The sequence below is a fragment of the Glossina fuscipes genome, unplaced genomic scaffold (assembly GCF_014805625.2).
Source record: "Glossina fuscipes isolate IAEA_lab_2018 unplaced genomic scaffold, Yale_Gfus_2 257, whole genome shotgun sequence".
Classification (NCBI taxonomy): Eukaryota; Metazoa; Arthropoda; class Insecta; order Diptera; family Glossinidae; genus Glossina; species Glossina fuscipes.
The window spans coordinates 1,314,730-1,336,139 of record NW_023998600.1 but is presented as its reverse complement, the minus strand read 5'-3'; the positions used below and the strand labels follow the sequence as shown (position 1 = coordinate 1,336,139).

General features: G+C 34.8%; 2 protein-coding genes across 2 annotated transcripts; both read left to right on the top strand.

Annotated features, from left to right (window-relative positions):
* The first annotated feature begins 1,686 nt into the window (after positions 1-1,686).
* LOC119642756 (huntingtin-interacting protein 1-like) lies at positions 1,687-13,032 on the top strand. Its single transcript, XM_038042020.1, has 2 exons — positions 1,687-1,718; positions 10,153-13,032. Exon 2 carries the CDS (start codon positions 10,171-10,173, stop codon positions 13,030-13,032), a length of 2,862 nt encoding a protein of 953 aa, XP_037897948.1. The 5' UTR covers positions 1,687-1,718; positions 10,153-10,170.
* Positions 13,033-20,372: 7,340 nt separating this feature from the next.
* Positions 20,373-21,410, top strand: LOC119642754 (importin subunit alpha-4-like). Its single transcript, XM_038042018.1, has one exon. It carries the CDS (start codon positions 20,373-20,375, stop codon positions 21,408-21,410), a length of 1,038 nt encoding a protein of 345 aa, XP_037897946.1.

Below are 21,410 nucleotides of genomic sequence, written 5' to 3'. Positions count from 1 at the left end.
GTAACAGTTATTTTTAGAAAATCCTACATAACAAAAATTTGTTTTGGGGCTGAACCGCGCCTTTTTTGATATTCGTGTTAAAAAAGATGCGGATTCTTTCCACGCGAACGTGTCCCTATGTGAAACGAATGATGTTCGGGTGAACGTTCGAAATGAATTTTCGTGCCGAGACTTCCGAGCGTATTGTTGTGATTGTATTGCAAACCATTTTATAAACTGAGTGCACTGCATATCAGTATATTGCATACCATTTTATAACCTCAGTAACCCTACAGCGTAGAAAGCTGTTTTTCTGTCGAAGAATTGATACAAAAAAAACCACAAAATAAAAAAAAAATTTTAATTTTTTATTTTAACGAAATAAAAAAAAATTGAATTAATTAAAACGAATGAAGAAAAATATTTTTTAAACATTTTTTTTTTTTATGTGGTTAGGTTTCATTAATACGAATTTGGTTTATACATTTGAAAAAAAATTTATTTTTAGAAGAAAGTGATAAGAAAAAATGTATTGTGAGGATGTTTATAAAAACAAGAATTTGTGGTTTTGATGAAAATATTTTTAGTTTCATTGATTATAGAAGAGAATAGCTATTATCATATTCACGCGGTTAAGTGTAGGGCATAAAATGGGTGCAGCGCTTACAAATATCCAAGGTATATCTTCATTTACATATATTTAAATTATACTGTTAGGGAATTCCCAAATCCTGTTCACTCCAGCTAAATAATTTCCCCGTATAATAAGTTCCCTAAACCGAAATGAAGTGCACAGGGAAAAGCCAAATACACATTCGCGGCGCGTCATGCTGCTGCCGGCCGATGAGTAGCGGAAAAGCAGGGTAACGGATTAAAAATGAAGCCGTGAACTTAGGTAATAGTAACATGCTTGTAAAAATGCATATAAACAGAATATTAGCGGAAGGTAGAGTTAGTAGAAGAAAACTATTTATGTTGAGCAGTCGCCAGTATTGCCAAAAAATCAGTTGTGAACAATCCTACTTAAGGAATATAATTATAAAGAAAGGAATTTTGAAGTGCATTTCTCTTGAAAAGTATATCCACGATCTAGTGGTATAAGTGCTATCATAGAAAAACGAATTTCACAGCAATACTTAAAAAAAATGCAAATGAAAACTCCTGAGTAACATTGGCGAATAGCCAGCCTACGGAAAGAAGATTATGTTGACGAAGGACTTCCCCAAGGAGAAGCGGTTACGGTTAGTAAAAGCGGAGATGATGCAAGCGAGATAAGATGCAAAAGCCACGTTATACTTTGAAGATCACGTGTTGTGTAAATTCAACGTCACAGATGAGCAAATGATAAAGGATCTTTCGTCAAGACAATTTGATGTCGGGAAAGAGATGATCAACTAAAGAACTTATAATTTTCAACGAATATAATATGTATACAGCAGTAGTGATTAACAAAAAAGAAATAAAAATAAACTAAAACGTATATTAAAAAAAACTTTTCTTTTTATGATTCACGTATTTTGGTTGCTATCTCCTGCTCTCTCTACAATTTATAAACGTATAAATTAGTAGATTTTTGGAAAGATACACTTCATTCATCAAATACTAAAATCAGAAAGTGTGTAATCACAGCACTGCAACTGCTGTTTAAAAAAAAACAGAAAAAAATGTTAAATCGACACTTAAAGATGCAACACGGATTCAACCGCTTGATGGAAAACTTTCGATTCAAAACGATTTCGGTAAGTAATAAGCGTACCTTCTAAGCTACTATTTTCATATATTTGCGCTGCACAATGCCAGCAAATAACGAATTTTAGAATAACGCCGTTTTCTCCGTTCGGGTTAAAAAAAGGCGTTGTTCTGCTCATTTGAATGTGTCCAAATGCGATCCTAATGGTGTTCGTGTGAGTTTTCTGGACCCGAGCTTTCGAAATGGTTGTTTGTGTCGAGTTTTCCGAGCGTGTTGATGTGATGGTGTTGCAAACCAATTTGTAAATTAAACATACTCTACAATGTATCAAGTTAATTGTTTTTTGTGGTTTCTTTTGGGGATTTTCCTTTTTTTTAAATTGATTTACTGACCTACGTCAATGTTATTAATAGATGACCTATATTTATTTTTTGCCCACAAATCCTGAACTTGTGTGTGTGTGTACAAAGTTTTCTATCTTCGAAATTGATTTGTGCAAATTTATGACTGAAGTAAACATGTTTGTACTGTACATGTAGATTGTATATGTGTATATATTGTAGTGTGATCGCATATCGTTGTTATGCATCCACTTTGAAGTGCGACAGAATTATGCAAAATCAGCATAATTCTTTTGCAAAAAGAAATACGAAGATTATGTCACACTTCAACTGGCTGAAAATTGCATTTCGTAATGCAATACGACGCTAGGCGCCCTAATTATAATAAACCGTAACAATTATTATTTGTAAAATTTAGTATAAATATGTTAGATAGGGACTGCTTCTTGCCGATCTTAGTATTGGCACCAAAAGAAATAGATTAACTTGGCGGACTGAAGCCGAGCAGTATAGGAAAGTATTTTACGACACACTCTGATCACATATGAAGAAAGATTTACAAAGAATCTTTCCAACACTAAATAAACATTCATTCATCTACAATTTGAAAACAAATAAAATCATAATTACATGGCGATCCTGACCAACACGATCCTGCCCAACACTATCCTGCAGTAATTTGCCACTTTTGGGACAACTATTTACAATCCATCAGTACCATAGAAACAATTAGGCAGATTTTCGAAAATATTGGACATCAAAAATCTCGACAAGTTATATGAAGGATAACTTTATTTACATTATAATAATGCTAATAATTATATACATAGCATATAAGACATACAAAAATTTCAAAAAGTATATCTCTAAAGAAGTTGCAGGTAAGCTAGTATAAAATGATTAATCTCGACTAGCAAGTCAATGGTCGTGGTAATAATAATAAGGAAGAAATATGAAGAATATATAAGGAATATTAAAATAAAGAAAAAATATACAAAGAATATTGAAGAATAAATGAGGAATATTGAAAACTTAAATATATGAATTCAAAAAAAAAAAAAATCTTTATTCCTTTTAATAGAAAGGATAAATAAAATTAACATTTTTATAGATAGGATAATTTCTAATCCTAAAACGCTAGACGACAGAACCTATAAAAAAGAAACAATCGAAAACAAGTTACAAGAATTACATAATCATAGAACAATAAATATACTATATTAGCAACTAATACAAGAGCAGAACACCCAGAATTATTAAATAAGATAAAAACATTTAAGAAGAAATAAAACACCATAGGAATTATTAGAAATTGAAGCAGTTAAAGAAGACATAAACCCCAGCAAAATAGAAAGTATAATACAACCAAAAATAGATTTCAACCTAGAAATAGCTTCCAAGTCTATATCCACACTTACAAGCAATTACAAAGATATCAACTGCTTCATAAAAGTTGTTGAAATAATACATAAAACCTTAAAATAAGAAGGCAAACTGTAATTGGTAGAATACAACTTCTACTCCAAACTGTCCTAAAATGTTCAAACCGCCTAGAAGAATTAAAAAACAAACTTGAAAACAAATATAAATACAACAACTACATTCAATATTAAACCAAACAACGCAAAAAGGTACGATCACAGGTTTCAAAGGCACAATATTAAACATAATAGCAGATCTAAATTAAATTCAAATCACAAAACTCGGCGACAACCCCACTAACGAACAAAAAAACGGTCATTACCAATATCGACGATACGTACGCCTTAACCATATTCAAAAACGGACTCGATGACTACATAAAAGCCACTGTCTTCGCGGCCCAAATAAAAACCTTCTCCGAAGCAATTAATATTACGCTACAATATGAAAGTGCGACCCAAACAAATTCACAGGTAATGAAAATAAATTACCAAAAGAAAAGTTCATACAATCGCCACAACAACAACAAAAACTCCTATACTAACCAATCAACAAACACTAGTAACACAATAGCCCCAATAGAAACAATCAAAAATACAATAATCATAACCGGAATTATTACAACAACAATTTTAATAGAAACATTAACAATACCAATAACTACAACAACAATAACAGGAATTGCAACTATCGAAATCAAAATAATAACAACAACTGAATTCGGAGAAACAGCAACCAAAACAACCACATACACGCAATAAAAAACTAGGGACACGGATTTCACCCGGATTCCTTGATGATGCCCCTGAATTAGGGACAGAACACTTAAACCAGGCATCCACTGAACACCTAAACCAAGCAAACTCCCATCTTTTTTCCCTCTCAAAATTATCCAACTATATACTACTAAATATCCAAAATACAACAAAACCAGAAATATCATTTCTATTAGAGACAGGAGCAGACAACAGCCTCCGCAAAGCACACCTTTTGGAACACTACCCACTAAACAACTAAGAATATAATAACCTAACCCAACGAATGCATAGAAACATTGGGTAATAGACATTTAAATATAAGTTTAGGAAAGGGAAACACTCAACATAAAATACAATTAGTAGACCAGAACTTCCCAATAAAAGCCGATGGAATCATAGGAAGAGATTTCCTACACAAGTATGCATGTAACATAAATTTTGAAAATCTCTCTCTTGCTATTAATACAAATGATAACAAAGTTCACCTACTTAACAAAAGCAACATATTTCTCCCTGCAAGGTGCGAAGTTATAATCCCCATAGATATCAAAATAGACTGCGATGCTTTAGTACTAAATGAAGAAATAGAAAAAGGAATATTTTTAGCCAATTCAATAAAATCGAAAAACGGACAAAACACATTGAAATATTAAATACACTAGATAAAGAAATTACAATACATTACCTACATATCAACACCGAACCACTCAACACCTACCTAATCATGCAAAACACCAACATACACACTCAACATAATGAACAACGACTCCAGCAAAAATTACAATCCGTTAAATTAGACACCGTGAACAGTCCTCAAAAACAAGATCTCATAAAAATTTTTAAAAAATATCAAAAAGTATTCCATCTAGAAAATGAACTACTCACAGCAAATAATTTTTACACATAAAACGTAGAAACAAACAACAATACATCTGTGTACATAAAGAACTATAAATTACCTCACACACAAACTGACACGATACATACCCAGTTAAAAGAATTATTACAACAAAACATTATAGAACCCTCAGCTAGCCCCTATAACTCACCACTCTTACTAGTACCCAACAAAATCAGACAGACATAAAGAAATGGCAACTAGTAGTTGACTACAGAAAATTAAGTGAGAAAATAATAAACGACAATTTCCCCCTCACAAAATTAGAAAACATCCTAAACAGGCTAGGACAAGCAAAATACCTCTCCACTTTGGGCATGACAAACTCATTTCACCAAATAAAACTTAACAAAAACTCGCGGCCCTCAACCGTCTTTTCAACACCAAACGGACATTATCAGTACACGAGACTTCCATTCAGACTAAAAATTTCATCCCACAGTTTTCAAAGAATGCTAACCATAGCTTTATTAGAACTAGACACCAAAGCATTTTTATACGTAGACGAAATAATAATACACGGATGTAGCTTTGAGCATCGCAACAGAAACCTAACGAAAGTACTCGCACGACGTAAGAAATAGAACCTAAAACTAAATCCATCCAAATGCAACTTCCTTTAACGAAAAGTAACCTATCTAGGACATCTAATAACACCCGACCGCATAAAACGAGACCCCTCTAAATACGAAACAATGAAAAGCTAGCCACAATCCAAAAATACAGACGAAGTAAGAAAATTTGTAGCATTCTTCAACTATTACAGAAAATTTATAAAAGGCTTTGCTAACGTAGCACAACCACTAAAGGATCCCCATGAAAAAAGGTAAAGACTTCGAATGGACAAACCTACGTAATCAGGCGTTCCTAGGACTCAAAAACAAACTAATGTCCCCACCCATATTACAATAGCCAAACTTCGATAAACCATCCAACCAACTGATACATCAAATTACGCCTTAGGAGCAGTACTATCCCCAAGAGAAATAGGTCAAGACTTACCTATCGCATACGCAAGAAAATCCCTAAACAAACATGAAAAAAACAAACTAATTATAGAAAAAAAACTCGCAATCCACTTTAGAATAACACATTTCAGACTCTACTTATTGGGCAAAAAATTCACAGTGATAACTGGTCACAGATTAGTATCACTATTGTTCCACAAAAACCCCACCTCAAAATTAACCAGAATAAGAATAGAATTATCGAACTACGATTTCGACATAATTTATAAAAAAGGTTCAAGCAACACTAACGCTGACGCTTTATCGAGGATAAACATAAATTCTGATATGTTAAAACAAATGATTCCAATATCCAAAGAAGAAGACCAAAAGTGAATAAAAAAGGCGTTAGTCGTAACCAGAAGCAAAAGAAAACACAAACAATGAACAATTAAATAAGTGGTAAACGACATTAAGAAGACAAGAAAGTTAGAATCTAAATTTGCAAGCGGTATAAAAGATATTATAATTGAAAATGGTAAAGAATTAAACTGCACACGTGTGAGATGCAACAAACATCCAGACCATTTGGATGCGCTCTTGGAAAAATTTATATCAAAACTAAAACTATATTTAAACACATATCCAAAGAGATATTAAAAAAAAAATTCCAAAATATTAAGCGAAACCGCATAAATATATTATTATATGAAGAAAGACAAATAATACGGGATGATAAAGAAAGGTACGAGTTAATAGAAGAATACCAAACTTGCCCATAGCCAGGGCATTTCGCAGTAAGGAAAACATTTTAAAAACAAAATCAAAAATACATCTGGCGTATTACGTTCAAAATGATAAGAAACTATTAGGTTGGACGGAAAATTCTGTCGTATCTTAAAGAAAATATTTGAATTCATATATAAAAATACGCGTTTAATATTAATCAATTATATATGTTCCTTTATTTGGTACAACCTGTTGCCATCTTTCAGGTAACCTGTGAGTTCTTGTTTTGCAGAAGTTCTCGTCCTTGGAGTTAAAATAGTCAGCAACTACCTTGGAAACACTTTCAAAAGACTTGACTTTTTTTCCCGTTAGATAATTTTGCAGAGTTCTGAACAGGTAGTAATGAGATGGTGCAATGTCAGGTGAATACGGTGAGTGACTAAGGACTTTCTATCCTAACTTATTCAGTTTTTGTTGTGTCACCATTGCAGTATGCGGTCGAGTCGATTGCAGTACAGATCCGTGTGAATGGTTTTTCCATGTTTCGGCAACTCGTAGTACACGGGACCTTTCCTGTCCCACCACACACAAAGCAGTAATTTTCGTTGATGGATACTTAGTTTTGGAAATGTTGCTGATGATGTTCCTGGTTTGCATAAAGTTTTTTTTTTGACTAAATATTCTCTTAAAGACAAATTCTTTTCCGTTAATTCATGTGGAACCCAAACACTTTACTTTAACACAGACCCAAGAGACTTGATGTGATCTCCAAAAGTTGTATGATGAAAGCCTAACTCTTTTGCAATTTCTCGACTTGTTAAATGTGGATTATTTTTGCGTGCAACCGATGCGTTGCTTTCTTTTTGCGATTCATACAAAATATAGTGTCGTAAATGCACTTTATCTACTGACATGTTTTTCAGTTTAAACATCACAAGTAAATGATGAATGGTAAAAAAAGACCCCTCTTATATTAGTTTCGGGAAAAAGAAATCCATTATTTTTTTATGAACTTCAGGACTTTGTTTAACACGCTTCGGATTGTCCGATTTGGGTCAAATATGCACCGTTTTGTTGTATGATTTGTTGCCATTTTAAAGGTAACTTCAAAATGCCTCTCCCATAGAAGTCCTGGTCTCTATTTGCAAAAAACTCTAGTAGTCGATTTTCACAATCCTCCCGAGATTCCAATTTTTTATCATTAAAGAAATTTTGCAATGCAAGAAAAAGATGATAATCGCTTGGTGCCAAGTCCGGACTGTATGGCGGATGCATTAAAACTTCCCAACCAAGCTCCCGAAGTTTCTGGCGAGTCACTGTAGATGTGTGTGGCCTAGCGTTGTCTTGGTGGAACACGACACCTCTCCTGTTGGCCAATTCTGGCCTTTTCTGGTCAATCGCTATCTTCAAACGGTCCAGTTGTTGACAGTAGAGATCAGAATTTAGCGTTTGGCCATATGGAAGCAACTCATAATAAATAATCCCGTTCCAGTCCCACCAAATGCATAGCAAAACCTTCCTGGCCGTTTGAGGTGCTTCACCGCTGTTTGACCACGATCGTTTTCGCATAGGGTTATCGTATGTGATCCATTTCTCATCTCCAGTCACCATCCGTTTAAGAAATGGGTCTATCTCATTCCGTTTGGCCAAGGCTTCGCAGATAGAAATTCGATCCGTCATGTTTTTTTCTGTTAATTGGTGTGGCACCCAAACATCGAGCTTCTTTTTGAATCCAGCTTTGTGTAAATGGTTTAAAACTGTTTTATGGTCGATTTTTAGCTCCTGGGCTATGTTACGACTGCTAACATGCCGGTCAACTTCGATCATATCTCCGATTTTATCGACATTTTCGACGACCGGCCTACCTGTGCGAGGTGCATCTTTAACATCAAAAATTCCTGAACGGAATCTACGAAACAAAAATTGCACATAATTGGCTGTTACAGTATCGGAACCATAAACACCATTCACAATTTTAGCCGCCTGGCTTGCATTTTCGCCTTTGTCAAAGAAAAACTGTAAAATGTACCGAATTTTCTCTTTGTTCACTTCCATTTTTAAGACGCTGTAACTCACAACTGAATGCACCAAACAAAAAACAGCAAAAGAATTTTTTCTATTGCGAAATGTCACCTTTCCAACGAGCATAAATCTGGAATTGTTTGATCGATACTTTACGAGAAATCTACCAGTGCAGCCATCTACCGAAAAAATAATGGTTTTCTTTTTCCCCAAACTATTATTATACAAAACAAAAAAAATGACACACTAGCCACATGTTCTTTTGTTTACAAGAAAAATTACCTACCTATTTAAAATACGACAGAACATTCCCTCCAACCTATTAATATGCTTTGCATTACCTCGAGTGTGACTAAAGCCTTATTCTTCAATTCTCCCCGTGCCATCTCATTCAATCCCAATATAAAAATTAGTGGACATTGCATTGATCTTGTAGATTTAATGCAACGTCTTGGGGTAATGCTCGATCGCCAACTCACCTTACGCTCCCATAACCGTACAATCTAACTTTATATCTTAATTATTGTATTTCAAACTTTTCTGAGATCCTAAAATGTAACTTAGATACTCTTCAAAGTCTTGTTAACACACACATTTGTTTATAGTGTCAAACTTAGGGAAGATATTTTCTTCTTCATTCATACCTTCTTAAGTTTCTTGTTTCCTTATTGTCTAAAACTCTGATTTCTGTTGAAGGCGTTGAAGCACAACCCCCAAACCTTTCAATTGCACGACTGCAGTTCTCTGGATCGAATAGAAGCCCTTTTATATGAATACCAAATTTTTGTAATTTTTCAGCCGAAAGCTCTCTTCCTGTTGGTGTTGCTAGACATTAGAATGCCTTACCGCTCAGTCTGGAATTCCTCGATGATCCTTGGAATTCTACAGAAAATTAATCGCGTTTGGTTGGAATTGACGATTGCGGAGTTTAGGGAGCAAAATGACTACATTAGCTGACTTGTATCTATGTATCTAAGAAAGTAGCTAACCGGCCTATGGCTTTATAATCACTTAATAAATGAATAAACAAAATGAAAAGTCAAAATGGTTGCCTGTACAAAAAGAACTTAATTTCAAATAGAGTTCACTCCAACACGAAAACATGTGACATAAAAAAAGGAAAAAAAAATGTAAATGAAATAATTTCAAAATAAATAATCGACAAATTTCCATCAATAAATTCTTTGTTTTTACTTGCAAAAGTTCTAGTTCATGCTAGATATTCGAAAGGTTCATTTGAAATAGTAATACCGCTGCCGCTACTTTTACTTATAGCAATTTTTAAAATAACATAAGAGTGTATATAGTGGGTGTTTAATAAATAAATTTAAGTCTTAAATATTATTTAGTCGATTTATCGTTGCAGCTCTAAAAACAGCTCTCGATGGATAAGGAGGATAATAATCTTGCTATCAGCATTATGAAAGCTTTAAATCCATCCGAAGCTCCACTTAAAATGAAACATGCGCGAAGTATTATCATCGCTACATATCGGACAAAAGAACTCAAGTCATTTTGGCCAATAATTACACGACAACCTTTAATGGCGCATCGATTCACAGCTTGGAAGTTCTGCCATATGCTGCACAAAGTAACGAGAGAAGGTCATCCAATAAGTCTGAAACAATCATTAGTCCATAAAACTTTAATTCTTGACATTGGAAAACTTTGGGGTCACTTACAAGATGGCGTCGGAGCTTGCATTGAATCCTATACAAAACTTCTTGTAAATAAGTTACAATTTCATGAAAGAAATGTCATTTTTCCAGGTTCCTTGCTTCTTGAATTCAGTGAAATTGAAAAATTTGCAGAAAATGACGACAACATTTATTTCCAGCTTTGTGTGGAAATTTTTGATTATTTGGATCACATAATCGACGTTCAAACTAAAATTTTCGCTTCGGTGAATATGTTTCGTATGTCATCAATGACACGACAGGGACAATGCCGTCTGGCTCCATTAATAAGCCTAATCCAAGAATCCGACCCATTGTACGGCATATCGGTGCGTTTGATGTTCAAATTGCATAACAGTTTGCTAAGGGATGTACTTATCGGCCATCGAGAACGTTTCAATGATCTTTTTTCAAAAATTAAGCAATTTTATAATGACGTCAAACCGCTTCAATATTTTGCGAATGTAATTCAGATACCATCGTTGCCAGAAATTGCGCCAAATTTCTTACACCAAATCGACCTTAGTATTTATGTAGCATCCGCAGGCCATGTAAAACTAGATCAAGAAGAATCTTTCGAAAATTTTGCAAATAATCTAAGACCCGTTGAGAACTGCAACTTATGCGAAAAGGACACAACTGTAAAGAGATTGCAAGACGAATTACTGGAAAAGGATGAGCAATTGAAAAATGAAGTTAAATTGGTTTATCAAATATCAGATTTGAGTTTCAAAAATCAATCACTTGAAACTGAGTTAGCTGCCACCACGGCTAAGTTTATTGCAGCGATAAACAAGATCGAAAATTTAGAGTTGCATATAAAGGATGCCGCAAAACTGCAGATCGAAGCCAGAGAATGGGAGGAAAAAGCGAAGTCTATTGAAGAAAAATTTGAAAAAATCAAATTATTGTATGCAAATTTAAGGGAGGAGCACATAAATCTGCTAAGAGCAGAAGGCACACTAAAGAAGAATATTGCAAGGCTCAAATTCAGAATTAAAGAAACGGAAGAACAGTTAAATATAAAAATAAACGAGCATGAACAAGAACTTGCAATTAAAAACTTGGAAATAATTGAACTCAAGTCCGAAATTACACAAATTCAAGAGACATTTAAAAAACTAAAGGTAGGGCATGATGCACAACTGGTCAAGTATCAAAAACTTCTAAAGGAAAATGAAATATCTAGAAGGCTTAACGAGACTAAGGTTAATTTAAAACTGTTAGACTATTTAAGCATTCCAGGAGAAAATGCAAAATGTGATGACACTCTGACAGATAAGAACTTGCCAGTTAAAACTGCCTCTGCTAAGAACTCTGAGTTAAGTACAAACTTACGAAACCTAAGCGAAAAGGTGCCATCTCCAAGCTGTAAATTGCTTCATGCTGATAAGGAGATCAAGCAACTAAGACCTAGAAATTTCCTAGTGGAGACGTTATTTTCTGCTATGAAAGAATCATTCAAAATTTGGACTGGAAATACAGATAAAACTTGGCAAAATATTGGAACAATTCAAGATATGTTACAACAAATAAACGCCGAATATTTCCAAACCTATAAAAGCCCAAGCGAAATAAATTTAATAATTTCAAAATGCTTACCTCTTATACAGAACGCAACATTACTTAACGGATGTTTTACATATTTTGCTTATAATAATACAGCAGAAGCAACTATTGCAAGAGAAATGATGATAAGTTTAATGACAGCAAATATTTTACAGGAGCCTGCGCATCAGTTTTTGTCAAACAGAAGACACGCAAGGACTCTACGAGATGTAATTCCTTCAGTGCCAAGCGTCACATCAAAAGTCAAACATGAATTAATGTTTTCATCGTCCGAAGTCCATCACATGGATCAGACGCTTCAACTGGAATTAAAGGTTACGGATGAAGTAATCGAAAAGGCGACTAACAAGATAATGGAGATTTGTTCCGACTCTAAAGCAGCAAGCGACAGCATCAAATTGGAGAAACATAACATAATCCTTGATTCATGTACATTTCTAATGAAAGCAATTAAAATTTTAATTAAGAAGTCCCGCCTGCTTCAAGAAGAAATCGTTGCGCAAGGAAAAGCCCATTTTCCAGTAAAGGAGTTCTATAAGCGCAACAGCCAATGGGCAGAAGGTTTGATATCTGCTTCGAAAGATGTCGGAAAAGGAGCAAATTATTTAGTGGAGGCCGCAAACAGACTTTTGAATAGAGAATCATGCAACAATTTCGAAATAATTGTAGCAGCTCAAGAGATTGCTGCCAGTACTGCTCAACTCGTGATAGCAAGCAACGTAAAGGCTGACAAATTCAGTCAAACGTTAGCCGAATTGACTAAAGCATCACGTAACGTAACTCAGGCAACAGAATCCGTAGTAGCAGTAGTTAAAGACGCAAACATTCAGCAAGAGAACTTGAATGAGCTAGAGCTACTACATTTGACGCCTTCTCAAATAAAAACAAGAGAAATGGAAATTCATGTAAAAGTTTTAGAATTAGAGCAAGCTCTTCGAAACGAACGTTACAAGTTGATGTCTTTTCGAAAAGCCTGTTACAAGAATGCCCGAGACGTTTAGTACACAAATTACATACGATTTCTAACAGCACGTGCAGCCAAAAGCTTGTTACACATGCAGACGTAACAAAAGCATATCCAATTCAACTAAGTCGTCATTTCAATGAACCACTTTCAGAGCTTTTTAACCTCTCACAGCTGTTGATTTCAATTTTTAAATAATTTCGAGTAAAAGTCCGCGATAATTGGCATGAACCGAAGATATATTATATTTTTCCTTCATTTACCGTATCACTACACAAAATTTAAAAACAAAAAAAAATTTTGACGAAAATATAAATTGTTTGAACATTTTACTTAAAATGCAAATATTTGATAAAGATAAATTTATAAAATATATTTTATAATTTATATTTTATAAATTCTCTTTCTTATGTCATATATGCTTCAGAATTTCGTAGTCTCTGGTAATTGTTGCATTTATACTTCTGTTGGAGAGCAGTGCTTATTGTTTAGAATATTTGCGCTTTTGTTTTGGTTTATTTGGTGGCTTGTCTTTACGCCATGGCGATGAAAGTTTTCGAGCCCTTGTTCGATCTGGCCTTGTTCGTGCTGACGAACCACGAACTCGAATATAATAGAAATAATGTGGACCATAAAAGTATGCATTATGTTCTTTGAAATTTAGTAAATTGTATCAAGTTCATGGAAAACTCATCACGCATCATAAATCATGGAAAAAATTTGTGTTGTCTTCCACAAAAGACGACTTTAGAGTCATGTAACTTTACTACTCGAGCCGTATCATAATATGTGCGGAAGGAGACATTACAAAGATAATTCTAAAAAGACGTTTATCCCTTCAGTCGAAGGGAAATGGGCGAAAAGTCTGGAAATCTTGTCTGTATTTTGCAATACCGATTTGACTTACAGATACAGCCATATTAAGCGACACACTTCAGGCTAGAGGGCTTACATTACACTATTACAGAAAAAATCATTAAAGTACGGCAAAGTTAACAGTTTTCGTTTTGAAACTAGACAAATTTTTACATCTAAACATTTATCACTAATTTAGTGTTTTGGGTATATGGAGAGAACCGGTTTTTGGCGAATTTCGAGGTGATGTCTCCTATACCGGGTAATGAAGTTAGGTTTTCCTGATAGGTTTTAGCGTCCTTTAAGACATATCAAAAATCTGTAGTCTAAAAATGGTTATAACACGATTTTAACATTGCATTCTTTCAGTATTTGTAACGTACTTTTGCATGAGATTTACTAGCAATAACTAAGCATTTTTGGTTTTGCTTTCGTAACTAGCGACTTATGTTTTATATGTGCACGGTCGCTAAGATTATTTAATTTTAATACCTTATTGTTATTCATTTCGCAATAAATTGTAACTCATCAAAGACATTTTTAGCGAACACACGAACCATACAAATGTGGGTTATCCTGGGGGGCTAACTTCACTCCAGTTAATTTTCAATGCTTCACGATGAAGTTTATATCATAACAGTAATTTAACATAAAAAAGTTAACTGTACCAAATTTGGATCACTTTGGCCTAGTATTTGGGTCCTACCCTAATAAAGGTTGTCAAAAAATTTGAGCACAAAAGAGTTAAGTTTAAATATGTAATGATGAAAATTGACCCATAATAGTAATTTCATACAAAAATGAACTTTGCAAAATTAGGACCATCTACTCCTGCACTATGTAAGGATTAAACTTGTACTGCATAAGTTTGCGTTTTGGGCTCGCCTACCCGCAAATACGTACATGAAAAATATCTATATAAAAACAAGATATAAGTTTTGTGCTCTATAATAAAAATAAGATTTGTGTTAGACAATGTGGTGTAGAGTATTTTATGGTCGGCCTTGTCCGACTATAATGTTCCTGCTTGTTTTTAGTTAAATTTATTTAAAACTATAAAAAAATTTGTTTTTTCAGTTTTCAGGGCGCATTTATCTATGTTTATATACTCAACAAACATTAGCACGGTTTTGCTAATTTCGCAGCAATTCTGCTGTGTCTTTCAAACCTCTTATTCGAGAAGATTCTCGATAATATTTTCTTTTGCAATATTTTCTTTTTCAAACTCTTAGAAAAAAACGTAAAACTCTCCTTAAACAAGAAAATAGAACACTTTTTATATTACATTAATAGCTAAAGCTGTTTTCGTCAGAGTTTGTAATTTTATTAAACGATTCGATCACCTCTGAGTCTGACAAAAGTTTGTCACCACATCAGACCCAACATTCTGCAGGGTTGTATTTGTAACTAATATTACAAATCAAAACCACGGTTACAAACGCTTCACAGCCTTACGAAAAAATTCGTAGCCTCCAGGGTGAAGATGTTTTATCAAAATTAGAAGCAAACAAGTGATTTTCTTATTGGAACAGAAATTCCGATATTAAAAACAATGAAATTTTTGATAACTTGAGAAATGTAAAAAAATGTTGGAACGGCCTAGGCCAGGATGTAAAAGAAACTTAATATTTGGGTACTGCTTGGAAGTTTAACGGGACCAATGTCCATCCGTGAAATGTTGTTGCTGAAGGGAAACGAATGCGAGCTATTTTTGACGAGATTGATAACCAACGATGGACAGTGTTTCATATACAATGATGGCAATTTTGAATTGGGTATGTTGGGTTAATCTTAGATGAGACTGGAAGCGATTTTGACGCCATAAGCTGATCCAAATTGGCTAAGCGACTAATTCTAACACAGAAGTACTTTGTTTATAGTGCGCTATTTATGCAAGGGGTTCAGAATTGATGAATAAAAAAACCATCTACAATGTCAGATGACGCATTCTTAAAGGCTTGAAAAGCAAAAAATATTTTGAAGTTTTGATGCATGCACGTTGCACCATTCGTCGAACATTTGCCTTGCGCCTATTTATTGCTTCTATTCTTTGCGCAAAAATCTCAAAAGTTCTACGCAGCATAGTGGCTTTATTTGATTTTGTTATGAATTAATTGATTTTTCAATCAATTTTTTGATCTTAATTCACTTCATACTCCTAATTGTAATGGCAGACTGTTTGATCTTTGCCTTATCAGTTTCCCGAAGATAGCGGTGAACCGGTGTCCACGTTTTAGTTTATTTGGGGATCCGTATCATCCAGCAATTTACATTTCCATTCACTCCAAGCGTGATGGTCCGTTCAACCATTCTAAAGCGTCGAGCCCAACTTCATCAAATAAACCGTATAATTTTACCAAAACCAACATTTTCCTGCTGGGAATATTGAAACCTTACTGTCATCGCTCTATAATGTATTAAACTGTCCTACGTGCGTTCCAAGCGAGCAACCTCGCCCTGGGAGAAGAGCCTGCCATGGAAGACAGTGCGATTAATACTTTCTTAATAATACCAACGGTATGGGTATGAAGTAAAAGAACTTGAAGAGTAGAATACGAAAAGCATAGTGAGGACTATGCAAGATTCAGTTCCTGCTGAATATAACTTTCTTACTCGTTTTTAATTATAATTAGTGTAAGATTTATGTCTTCAATTGAATTTGACTGGTACTTTATTTTAATTGAGTTTCATGTGTGCGCAAATAAGTAAGATAATAAATCAGCAAAGTTGCAAGAAGATGTAAACGAAAATAACACAAGGTGCAAAAGTAGTATTATATAATCTCAACGAGCAATTAAACGCGATACACCAGAATACTGCATAAGCTGCGATAGAGGCTTCCCCTATTTCATATTCTTTTGCTGTGCGCAATCTTGTCACTGATGATATAAAAGCCGCCGCATTTGCATGAAACCATTACATTGGTCAGATTCTGCAAAAGCAACTTGAAGCGATACCGTATACAGTGTTTGTCTCTAGCCCGAACCTATAAATCGCCTGTAACAGGAACCTAGGTGAAGGCGATTTAGTTCGCGCAATTAGGTGTATGAAACACTCACTCCTTTCCACGTTGTTGTGGGGAAGGAGGGATAGTTCATGCTTAAATATTGTACTAAAAGATAACTGTGGTACGTTGCTTTCATCAATCCTTTTGGAGATCTGCTTTTTTTCCATTTTTTGTTGAAACGCTTCTATCGTAGGATATCTCAAAAGGAGTGTGGGAATAAATAGATGTGGTTCAAGTTAGGTCCACTTAATTTTTTTATTTAATAACAATCATGAGCAAATTGTCATTAAAAAAATTAACAAGTAGGCCTTTTTAGTATATAAAGGCTTAAGCTTTATGAAAATCCTTAGATGTGGTGACATCCAAAAAATAGACCTACGTTGTCCGAATTGAAATATTGGAAATTCTAACTTTTTACCGTATAAAGCTTTAGTGTCCGCAGGAATGGTGATATGGGAAGAGGTTCAAAAAATTGCCTCAGCCTGTCCAAAGTCACTTTTGTTGAGAAATTTTGAAAATTGCAATTTTTTTGATACAACGACGAGGGCTTTATATGGTCGAAAAAATTGACCGATCCGAACCATTTTCAATAGCGTTTGTTCTTGGGCCAAAGTAGGTTTGGGTAGCAAAGTTCTTGAAAATATCTTAAAAATTATGACCTGCAATTTTAACAAATTATAAGTGGGCAGACTTCAGAAGGACGGACAGATTTAGATCGATTTAGCAAATGATTCTGAATCGAGCGATATAATAAAAGGCGGCGCTTCTTAGCCCTTCGGTGTGCAAAATACGGCCAGACTAACTTAATATACTCTGTACCACAAGTGGTATAGGGTATAATGGACAGTAAAGTGTTTTGTTTGCTGTTGTACATTGAATGTGAAATAATTAAACAGGAAGTATATTGATTACAAAAGGAAATTGATGGCTAAAATTTCATGAAGTTAAACATCTCATAACTTAAACAAAGACAAGGTAACAGAGAAGCTCCGATTTGCCATCTCAGTCCTCGGTTTCAAATAAATATAAACACACGGCAAGTAGCGGTGCCCCTGAAGCAATCAACCCCTCGCATAATCCGGACTAAAACTGACAATACACAAGATGTATGTACGCATGTATGTATTTTGGATTAAGTATTAGTACAGGATACCATTTCACAAAAATGCACGGTTTTTTCAAACTCATCGCATTACATAACCTCCCGGTTATAGGAGCGCATTAGTTAAGAAGTCGCGACCAAATCTTCTACACTTATAACGGCTATCCTAAAAAAAAGGACAAGAGTTCAATTTTCGTGCTCCATAATGTTAGATGGGCATGGTTGATTTCTTCTGTTTTTAGAATAAAACTGGAAATTGATATGGTGTACGTGTTTTGATTGATGAATACATAATCACGGAAAACAAAAGTGTTCATAGCTATTGTTACATAAACGTGCTGTAGGCGTGTTGTTCGAAAAGTTTAGCTTATTTTCAAATTCAAGTTAGTAAGCGATATCTTCATTTTTGTGAACGGAAAAATGTTTAACACAGATACTACACGATTGCGCTTACAGCCAGGCGATCATATGAATCGACAAACATGCTTGGGTGCATTTCGAATTGTAAATTGGTCAAGAATTTGTAATAGTTTACCGGTTTCTCGAAACTTATTTCTTTGTATTTTAAAAACTAAATGAATTTATGGCACATAAAATTAAATAGACTTAGCCGCTTTTTTCCATTTTTTGTGCAGGCACTGCAGCATCGACTACAGAATATACTTTCCAATTTTTGTAAATGCATCTGCTGCAGTCTATGCGTAACGAGGAAAAATTAAATTTTTATTGCTTTTGAAAGACAGAGATGCTCTCTTTATGAACTACTGTAGGCGTGTCCTTCGACCGATTTGACCCGTTTTCAATATCAACCTGTGCGCAAGAACTTCCGACGTCCCTGCCAAATTTGAAGTCGATAGCCTTATTTTTGCGGCGGGCAGAATCTGCTCAAAGCAGATAATCGATTCAGCATTTTATACTGATCAAGAATATATATGCTTCGTAAGGTCTCTGGAGCGTCCTTCTGGGTGTTGCAAATGCGTATACACCATCTTCCTCGGTGATGAATATAAAAGCAAGATATTTCGTTTTGCTGCTTTATCGTTTGTTTATCAAACAAATTTATATATTTATATATATAAAACAAATTTTGCGAACGTCAGAACAGATTCTACCTTATAAACATTATATGGTTTTTTCAAATAAGTCGAAAGTATTTGGAATTATATATACAACCTCATAGCAACAAGGACATATGGAATTATAGTAACCCCCTAGAAACAAGGGCATTAGCTAAAAACGAAATATATTTTGTTTGTTAATTTGTTTGTTACCTTCGTTGTTTATGCGTCACGACAACCGCTACTTTATAGAAATACGACGGTTTTTCCAAACATATTGGAAATACCTGAAATGGGTTAAGGCCTCACAGGTAATAAAGACATTACTCTAAAGGAAAAGCATAAGTTCTCTTGGGTGTGTGTTGAGTGTGTTTTTAAAAGTATATTCTTCTGTAATAAATATATATTTATAGAAAAATTTCGTTGCATTTTTTTATTAAAATTTCCAGTCATGTCTGTTTACATTGACGACGTTTCTGCGTTCATTCATTCATTACTTCTCTGTTCCATGCTTCTGTGTTGTTTTAGTAGCCTAACTAAAGTAACCATAGGCAAGGGTGTCGACCAGACTTTACCACTTATGGTAAGTTATTATTATGCCCATAATAATAAGTTGTGCTGAGTTTTAAACACGTGCCACAATTTTTGAACCTCTTGGGCGCAGCCGTTCTTACGGAGAGGAAGCCCTTATTTCCAAAGAGGTCTAATTTTCGACACACAATTGCGTAAGTAAGTAAGTTCATATAAAAACGGGGAATAATTTTTGTGTTCTACGGCAAAATAACAAACGTGTAGGACAATGTGGTGTAGAATAGGTGCAGCCAGGGGTCGGCCCAGGCCGACTATAATGTTTCCAGATGTTTCTCAATTATGATAGCGAGGAGCAAAGTGACTGACATGTCGAACACACATTATTTTTAGCAATTTCGATGTGGACATGGTGTACAAAATAATTTCGAAAACGAAGAAGAAGATGAATGCAATCTGTTTGCCTGTTCGAAGGATTCTAAGGTTGAATCGTTTTCTGCTAAATTCAAACAATTTTTAGAACATAAATCGGTTTATTATAAGGTTTTAAATCAACTTACAACTGTATAACCAACATTGTTCTATTAGATGTGACCAAAAGCAGTAAACAGGTAAAGCTTACCTTATGGCAAGGATTAATATAAAATTGCCCGATATTATCCTTAATTGAAATTGCTTACCTGTTGATAGCTAACAATTGGTATATAATCGAATCACTTTACTTCAGAATGACACATTCACTCAGAAAAACTGAAAGTGTTTAACTCGCGCTTTTCCACAACGTTTGTAATTTGAAATATTTTGAAACACAGCCTCAGAAGAAGAAAATGGGGATAAAAAATAGTACTCAAAGAAAAAAAACCCTCAGAGTGAATTACTTGCAACAAATAGCAAAAGTATTTTCTCAAACCGAGAAGCAACAACACGACAGTGCCGCTTGCTCCTTTTGCAGCTCGTGTCACCCTAGCATTGATGAGTTAAGCGAGAGCCTGACGTTATCGAAGATGGTGCGGTGCTTAAGAGACACTAAGTGTTCGCAGTTACGACTGCAACTTTCAAGTGCCCTTTTTGCAATCTCAGCCTTATCAGAGCAGCATAGAGTATTGGTCGCTCAGTCTGGCGCCTTACCATGCCTTGTGCGTATATTATATTGTGATGATTTAAAAACATGCGAAATGGCAGCTTGGGCTTTGGCCACTATTATCAAAAATAGTCCTCGCGAAAGCGATTTGGTCGCTGCATACGGGGCCACGCTACCGTTGGCGACCCTGATGTGCAATCCTAGAGCTGAAATACAGAGAGCAGCTCTTGAGGTGTTACAGCAATTATCGCTCGGTTCATCTTACCGTATTGGTTTGCTTCTTAAAAATAACATATTACCTAATATCCGGGTTGTGTTGTTTCAACCGCGAAGCGATCCAGATGTGCTTATCCGCACCTTCATTCTTCTCTGTTACATTATTCAAGAGGGTAATCGATCGCAAAAATTGGAAGTAATAAATGCTGATTTTCTCCCTGCTTTAATTGATGGTTTATGCCGGAGCGAAGCTCACGTGAAAAGGGTAGCCGCTGACACCATTTTTGAACTCCTTTCAGCAGCTCTTCCTTTTGTACCATGTTCAACGAAAAGAATTGCTCATGTTTTGATTCTCCTCTGTGATCATCTAGCCACCGAAGAGTTATGGGTCTTGCAAATTATTTATGATGTGCTCGTCTTGTTGGAAAAATATGCCATCGATATGAGATATGTTGTTAGATATTGTGATGGATTCAAAAAACTCGAGGAAATGCAAAGAAGCGCGAATAAGGAGATCTCTATAGTGGCCATTGAGATTGTCGAGCTTTGTAATTCAAACTTAATCTGA

What these genes read in the sequence shown, in the direction of transcription:
- LOC119642756 (XM_038042020.1), top strand. Translation starts at nt 10,171, where the DNA reads ATGGATAAGGAGGATAATAATCTTGCTATCAGCATTATGAAAGCTTTA.
- LOC119642754 (XM_038042018.1), top strand. Translation starts at nt 20,373, where the DNA reads ATGGGGATAAAAAATAGTACTCAAAGAAAAAAAACCCTCAGAGTGAAT.